The following is an 8,287-nucleotide window of genomic DNA, read 5'->3' on the forward strand; positions in this document are numbered from 1 at the left end:
CTCTCCCTCCATCCATCTTTGTCCCTCCCTCCATCCCTCTCCCACTCTCCCTCCCCCTCTCCCTCATCCCTCTCCCCCTCTCCCTCCCTCCATCCCTCTCTCTCCCTCCCTACCTCACTCCCTCTTTGAATCTCAATGCAGGCAGTGAATTATCTTCTGAATAGACAGGGGTGTAAACTCCACCTCCCACTGAGCTACTGGCTGTGATGAAGGAGATGTTTAATACTGTGTGTGTGTGGACGGGAGGTAGCCGTATCTGCCCACCATCATCAGTCACCCACTGAGACCAATCACTTAAAAAGCTGCCAGGCTTCCAGGCTAGTAGGGGCTTGTCATGCTGAGGGTGGGGAGAGGACCTGGTGGGGTTGGGGAGAGGAACTGGTGGGGTTGGGGAGAGGAACTGTTGGGGTTGGGGCTCTGGTGGGGTTGGGGGAGAGGACCTGGTGGGGTTGGGGCTCTGGTGGGGTTGGGGGAGAGGACCTGGTGGGGTTGGGGCTCTGGTGGGGTAGGGGATCTGGTGAGGTTGGGGGAGAGGAACTGATGGAGTTGGGGATCTGGTGGGGTTGGGGGAGAGGACCTGATGGGGTTGGGGCTCTGGTGAGGTTTGGGCTCTGGTGGGGTTGGGGCTCTGGTGGGGTTGGGGGAGAGGAACTGGTGGGGTTGGGGATCTGGTGAGGTTGTGGGAGAGGTCCTGGTGGGGTTGGGGGAGAGGGACTGGTGGGGTTGGGGCTCTGGTGAGGTTGGGGGAGAGGAACTGGTGGGGTTGCGGCTCTGGTGAGGTTTGGGCTCTGGTGAGGTTGGGGATCTGGTGAGGTTGTGGGAGAGGTCCTGGTGGGGTTGGGGGAGAGGGACTGGTGGGGTTGGCGATCTGGTGGGGTTGGGGATCTGGTGGGGTTGTGGGAGAGGTCCTGGTGGGGTTGGGTCTCTGGTGGGGTTGGGGGAGAGGAGCTGATGGGGTTGGGGCTCTGGTGAGGTTGGGGCTCTGGTGGGGTTGGGGGACAGGCATTGGTGGGGTTGGGGGAGAGGCATTGGTGGGGTTTGGGGAGAGGAACTGGTGGGGTTTGGGCTCTGGTGAGGTTGGGGCTCTGGTGGGGTTGGGGGAGAGGACCTGGTGGGGTTGGGGATCTGGTGAAGTTGGGGCTCTGGTGGGGTTGGGGCTCTGGTGGGGTTGGGGATCTGGTGGGGTTGGGGGAGAGGACCTGGTGGGGTTGGGGATCTGGTGAAGTTGGGGCTCTGGTGGGTTTGGGGCTCTGGTGGGGTTGGGGATCTGGTGGGGTTGGGGGAGAGGGACTGATGGGGTTGAGGCTCTGGTGAGGTTGGGGGAGAGGAACTGGTGGGGTTGGGGCTCTGGTGGGGTTGGGGGAGAGGAACTGATGGGGTTGGGGCTCTGGTGAGGTTGGGGCTCTGGTGAGGTTGGGGGAGAGGAACTGGTGGGGTTGGGGCTCTGGTGAGGTTGGGGGAGAGGAACTGGTGGGGTTGGGGCTCTGGTGAGGTCAGGGAGAGGACCTGGTGGGGTTGGGGCTCTGGTGGGGTTGGGGGAGAGGAACTGGTGGTGTTGGGGCTCTGGTGAGGTTGGGGCTCTGGTGGGGTTGGGGAGAGGAACTGGTGGGGTTGGGGAGAGGCATTGGTGGGGTTGGAGGAGAGGACCTGGTGGGGTTGGGGGAGAGGACCTGGTGGGGTTGGGGATCTGGTGAGGTTGGGGGAGAGGACCTGGTGGGGTTGGGGAGAGGACCTGGTGGGATTGGGGAGAGGTACTTGTGGGGTTGGGGCTCTGGTGAGGTTGGGGGAGAGGACCTGGTGGGGTTAGGGGAGAGGAACTGGTAGGTTTGGGGGACAGGACCTGGTGGGGTTGAGGCTCTGGTGAGGTTGGGGAGAGGACCTGATGAGGTTGGGGGAGAGGACGTGATGGGGTTGGGGGAGAGGAACTGATGGGGTTGGGGGAGAAGAACTTATGAGGTTGGGGGAGAGGACGTGATGGGGTTGGGGGAGAGGCACTGATGGGGTTGGGGGAGAAGAACTGATGGGGTTGGGGGAGAGGACCTGGTGGGGTTGGGGGAGAGAAACTGGTGGGGTTGGGGAGAGGAACTGATGGGGATGGGGCTCTGGTGAGGTTGGGGGAGAGGACCTGATGGGGTTGGGGATCTGGTGAGGTTGGGCTCTGGTGAGGTTGGGGGAGAGGAACTGATGGGATTGGGGCTCTGGTGAGGTTGGGGAGAGGACCTGGTGGGGTTGGTGTTCTGGTGGGGTTGGGGGAGAGGACCTGGTGGGGTTGGGGGAGAGGACCTGGTGGGGTTGGGGATCTGGTGGGGTTGGCGCTCTGATGAGGTTGGGGATCTGGTGTGGTTGGGGATCTGGTGGGGTTGTGGATCTGGGGAGGTTGGGGCTCTGGAGGGGATGAGGGAGAGGATTTGGTGGGGTTGGGGATCTGGTGAGGTTAGGGGAGAGGACTGGTGGGGTTGGGGATCTGGTGAGGTTGGGGATCTGGTGAGGTTAGGGGAGAGGACTGGTGGGGTTGGGGATCTGGTGAGGTTGGGGATCTGGTGAGTTTGGGGGAGAGGATTTGGTGGGGTTGGGGATCTGGTTAGGTTGGGGCTCTGGTGAGGTTGAGGGAGAGGGTTTGGTGGGGTTGGGGATCTGGTTAGGTTGGGGCTCTGGTGAGGTTGGGGGAGAGGATTTGGTGGGGTTGGGGATCTGGTTAGGTGGTGGCTCTGGTGGGGTTGGGGGAGAGAAACTGATGGGGTTGGGGATCTGGTGAGGTTGGGGAAGAGGATTTGGTGTGGTTTGGGCTCTGGTGAGGTTGGGGATCTGGTGGGGTTGGGGATCTGGTTAGGTGGTGGCTCTGGTGGGGTTGGGGGAGAGAAACTGATGGGGTTTGGGCTCTGGTGAGGTTGGGGGAGAGGACCTGATGGGGTTGGGGCTCTGGTGAGGTTAGGGGAGAGGAACTGGTGGGGTTGGCGATCTGGTGAGGTTGGGGGAGAGGACCTGATGGGGTTGGGGCTCTGGTGAGGTTGGGGGAGAGGACCTGGTGGGGTTGGGGATCTGGTGGGGTTGGGGCTCTGGTGGGGTTGGGGGAGAGGACCTGATGGGGTTGGGGCTCTGGTGGGGTCAGGGGAGAGGGACTGGTGGGGTTGAGAGATCTGATGAGGTAGGGGCTCTGGTGAGGTTGGGGCTCTGGTGGGGTTGGGGGAGAGGAACTGATGGGGTTGGGGATCTGGTGAGGTTGGGGGAGAGGAACTGGTGGGGTTGTGGATCTGGTGAGGTTGGGGGAGAGGAACTGATGGGGTTGGGGATCTGGTGAGGTTGGGGGAGAGGAGCTGATGGGTTTGGGGCTCTGGTGAGGTTGGGGGAGAGGACTGATGTGGTTGGGGGTCTGGTGAGGTTGGGGGAGAGGAACTGGTGGGGTTGGGGGAGAGGAACTGGTGAGGTTGGCGATCTGGTGAGGTTGGGGGAGAGGACCTGAAGGGGTTGGGGCTCTGGTGAGGTTGGGGAGAGGAACTGGTGGGGTTGGGGCTTTGGTGGGGTTGGGGAGAGGAACTGGTGGGGTTGGCGATCTGGTGAGGTTGGGGGAGAGGAACTGGTGAGGTTGGGGCTCTGGTGAGGTTGGGGCTCTGGTGAGGTTGGGGATCTGGTGGGGTTGGGGATCTGGTGGGGTTGGGGATCTGGTGAGGTTGGGGATCTGGTGGGGTTGGGGATCTGGTGGGGTTGGGGATCTGGTGGGGTTGGGGATCTGGTGGGGTTGGGGCTGGTCATTAGTAGTGCACTAAATAGGGAATAGGGTGCCAGTTAGGATGCAGCCCACACTGTTATCCTCAGCCTTGAGTTCTACTCATTTACACGTTTAAGTTTCTGGGACTTTACATCCCTTCAGAGTTCCTTTATGGGACTTTACAGACCTTCAGAGTTCCTTTATGGGACTTTACAGCCCTTCAGAGTTCACCTCTAAAAATGTTTCTGGGACTTCATAGCCCTTCAGAGTTCTGTTATGGGACTTCACGGCTCTTCAGAGTGCCTCTCTCAAAATGTTTTCATCCAAGCAGCTGCTGTTTCAGGCTTGAATACTTTTTCTCCCCTAAAAAATGTATGTATCTTTTTTTACAGTTACATTTTCGTTGCAACTCTAAAAGCTGCGGTTTCTTCTTAGCAGTTATATCCAGTGCCAGATAGCCAGGCACAAAGGCATAGACTTCCAGACAAACAGCCACAAAGATATTATCAAGGCACAAGGCGAGACCCAAATGTAGACCCAGGACGCAGATGGTTGGAGTCTTACAAGGTTTATTAATCCAAAGGGGTAGGCAAGAGAATGGTCGTGGAAAGGCAAAAAAGGTCAACACCAGATCAGAGTCCAGGAGGTACAGAGTGGCAGACAGGCTCGAGGTCAAGGCAGGCAGAATGGTCAGGCAGGCAGGTACAAAGTCCAGAAACAGGCAAGGGTCAAAACCGGGAGGACTAGAAAAAGGAGAATGCAAAAAGCAGGAGAACGGGGAAAATGCGCTGGTTGACTTGGAAACATACAACACAAACTGGCACAGAGAGACAGGAAACACAGGGATAAATACACTGGGGAAAATAGGCGACACCTGGATAGAGTTGAGACAATCACAAGGACAGGTGAAACAGATCAGGGCGTGACAGATATAGACTTCCAGACACACAGACAGACAGACACAAAGATATGGACTTCCATTACATGTTGACATTAGACCACGGATGGTCTATCACATTACATGTTGACATTAGACCACGGATGGTCTATCACATTACATGTTGTCATTAGACCACGGATGGTCTATCACATTACATGTTGACATTAGACCACGGATGGTCTATCACATTACATGTTGTCATTAGACCAACCACGGGACCATCCTTTTCACTTTGCCCTAGAGGTACAGCTATGACATTGAGGGCATCTCTAGTAATGACCAGCATATATCTACTATTACACTTTTTCATACACTATCCAACCTCCCTTTCACATTGACAATTAGACAAAACAAGCTGTTCTGGTGTATGAAGTTACTGGACTTTCACTCTGCACTCCCCTGCAATTGCCTGTCAAGCTAAGGACTCAAGGCAGCGTGTGTGAGCTGTAAACAAGCTACCTCCCCTCCTTCCCCGCACACACACACACACACACTCGCACACACACACACACACTCGCACGCACACACACACACACACACACACACACACGCACACACACGCGCACACACTCGCGCACACACACACACACACACACACACACACACACACACACACACACACACACACACACACACACACACACACACACACACACACACACACACACACACACACACACACACACACACACACACACACAGCTCAAGCTGTATCTAGGCAAAGTAACCCTCAGAAACCACAAGCATGTGTGCGATCTTGTGATTGCATTTGATACACAGTGCCCTTGGAAAGTATTCAGAAACCTTGACTTTTTCCACATTTTGTTACATTACAGCCTTATTTTAAAATTGATTAAATGTTTTTTTCCCCTCATAAATCTACACACAATACCCCATAATGACAAAGCAAAAAAAAAAATATATATATATATAAAAAAAAGAAAGAAACTGAAATATCACATTTACATAAGTACTCAGTACTTTGTTGAAGCACCTTACAGCCTTGAGTCTTCTTGTGTAGGACGCTACAAGTTTGGCACACCTGTGTTTGGGGAGTTTTTCCCATTCTTCTCTGCAGATCCTCTCAAGCTCTGTCAGGTTGTATGGGGAACGTTGCTGCACAGCTATTTTCAGGTCTCTCCAGAGATGTTCGATCGGGTTCAAGTGCGGGCTCTGGCTGGGCCACTCAAGGACATTCAGAGACTTGTCCCGAAGCCACTTCTGTGTTGTCTTGGCTGTGTGCTCAGGGTTGATGTCCTGTTAGAAGGTGAACCTTCACCCCAGTCTGAGGTCCTGAGTCCTCTGGAGCAGGTTTTCATCAAGGATCTGTCTGTTGTTTGCGCTGTTCATCTTTCTGTCGATCCTGACTAGTCTCCCAGTCCCTGCCGCTGAAAAACATCCCCACAACATGATGCTGCCATCACCATGCTTCACCATAGAGTTGGTGCCAGGTTTCCTCCAGACGTGACGCTTGGCATTCACGCCAAAGAGTTCAATCTTGGTTTCATCAGACCAGGGAATCTTGTTTGTCATGGTCTGAGAGTCCTTTAGGTGCCTTTTGGCTGTCATTTGCCTTTTTATTGAGGAGTTGCTTCTGTCTGGCCACTCTACCATAAAGGCCTGATTGGTGGAGTGCTGCAGAGATGGTTGTCCTTCTGGAAGGTTCTCTAATCTCCACAGAGGAACTCTGGAGCTCAGTCAGAGTAACCATCGGGTTCTTGGTCACCTCCCTGACCAAGGCCCTTCTCCCCTGGTTGCTCAGTTTGGCCGGGCGGCCAGCACTAAGAGAAGTCTTGGTGGTTCCAAACTTCTTCCATTTAAGAATGATGGAGGCCACTGTGTTTTTGGGGACCTTCAATGCTGCAGAAATGTTTTGGTACCCTTCCCCAGATCTGTGCCTCAACACAATCTTGTCTCCAAGGGTCTGAATACTTATGTAAATAAAGTATTTATGTTTTTTATTTTTAATACTAAAAACCAATATTTCCCAAAAAATAACTGTTTTAGTTTTGTCATTATGGGGTATTGTTGTGTGTAGATTGATGAGGAAAACAAATAATTTTAGAACAAGGCTGTAAGGTAACAAAATGTGAAAAAAGTCAAGGGGTCTGAATACTTTCCAAATTCACTGTATGTCACCTTTCCTCCCATTTCCCCACACAAACATACCCACACGCACACACACACACACACACACACACACACACACACACACACACACACACACACACACACACACACACACACACACACACACACACACACACACACACACACACACACACACACACACACACTACTAAATTGTAATTATTCGCTCATATGGCCTGTTTATTGCCTACCTCCTCATGCCTTTTGCACACAGTGTATATAGACTCATTTTATTATTTTTATTTTTTCCTACTGTGTTATTGACTTGTTTATTGTTTACTCCATGTGTAACTCTGTGTTGTCTGTTCACACTGCTATGCTTTATCTTGGCCAGGTCGCAGTTGTAAATGAGAACTTGTTCTCAACTAGCCTACCTGGTTAAATAAAGGTGATTTAAAAAAATTAAATAAACACACACACACACACACACACACACACTATATGATCATATGATTGCATACCATTTATGTCGCCCCACTTGACTAGGTCACGGGGTAAGGGAATTTACTTCACACCTTAAATAAGGAACAGAGAAAGCAGAATGTCCTCCATCACCAACCACCATGTCCACACCCTCAGTCTATGGTGTTGAAATCAAATAGAAATGGAAAACCGTGCAGGAAAGTGAAACCACATCTGAAATAGCTAGTGCCCAGTCACATGTACTGTACATCAAAAACAGCATGTTGGTCTGATGTTGCCATTGGTTGGTTAGGCTAACGATGTGTCCCAAATTACACACTACTCCCTATACATCCCTACCCCTGACGTGACCACGTGGACGACGCCTCTATAACTCCTGTCTGTCTGTCTGTCTGTCTGTCTGTCTGTCTGTCTGTCTGTCTGTCTGTCTGTCTGTCTGTCTGTCTGTCTGTCTGTCTGTCTGTCTGTCTGTCTGTCTGTCTGCCTCTCCTCTGACTGAACACTGAACCAACACACCCTTCCTCTGCTCATTCAAGACCAGGACTACTTCCATAGTATGATTGCGTCCAAAATGGCACCCTTTTCCCTATTTAGTGCACTACTTTTGACCAGGGCCAATAATGAATAGGGTGCCGTTTGGAACACAAAAGATGTGTCTAATGTCAAAGGGTGAATCAAATTGTGAATCTCCATTGAAATTTCTTAATTTTAGTGCAGGAATACCATCCCTTAAAACTTCACTAGGGTAGGTGGCAGCATTCGGAATTTTGGATGAAAAGTGTGCCCAAATTAAACTGCCTGCTACTCAGGCCCAGAAGATAGGATATGCATATAATTAGTATATATAATGGAAAACACTCTAAAGTTTCCAAAACTGTTAAAATAAGGTCTGTGAGTATAACAGAACTGATATGGCAGGCGAAAACCCGAGGAAAATCCAACCAGGAAGTACTATTATTTTGAAAGGCTGTTTTTCCATTGAAACCCTATCCACCATACAAAGACTTAGGACATAGTTCACGAGCTCTGTGGCTTCTTCTACATGTGGCCAGTCTTTGGGCATTGTT

General features: G+C 52.3%; 1 protein-coding gene across 1 annotated transcript; it reads right to left on the reverse strand.

Annotated features, from left to right (window-relative positions):
* Positions 1 to 318: 318 nt before the first annotated feature.
* Positions 319 to 6,797, reverse strand: LOC139583860 (uncharacterized). The gene is made up of 4 exons (XM_071415406.1): positions 6,786 to 6,797; positions 2,864 to 3,760; positions 1,841 to 2,385; positions 319 to 1,732 (listed from the first exon to the last, which is right to left on the reverse strand). The coding sequence occupies exons 1-4, from the start codon at positions 6,795 to 6,797 to the stop codon at positions 319 to 321; spliced, it is 2,868 nt and encodes a 955-aa protein (XP_071271507.1).
* Between the last annotated feature and the right edge of the window lie 1,490 nt (positions 6,798 to 8,287).

The sequence above is a fragment of the Salvelinus alpinus genome, chromosome 8 (assembly GCF_045679555.1).
Source record: "Salvelinus alpinus chromosome 8, SLU_Salpinus.1, whole genome shotgun sequence".
Taxonomy (NCBI): domain Eukaryota; kingdom Metazoa; phylum Chordata; class Actinopteri; order Salmoniformes; family Salmonidae; genus Salvelinus; species Salvelinus alpinus.

What these genes read in the sequence shown, in the direction of transcription:
- LOC139583860 (XM_071415406.1), bottom strand. An exon ending in CCAGAGCCCAAACCCCATCA is followed by an intron (nt 2,386 to 2,863) that starts GTTTCTCTCCCC and finishes CATCCCCTCCAG; the next exon opens with AGCCCCAACCTCCCCAGATC. An exon ending in CAGAGCCTCAACCCCACCAG is followed by an intron (nt 1,733 to 1,840) that starts GTCCTGTCCCCC and finishes CAATCCCACCAG; the next exon opens with GTCCTCTCCCCAACCCCACC.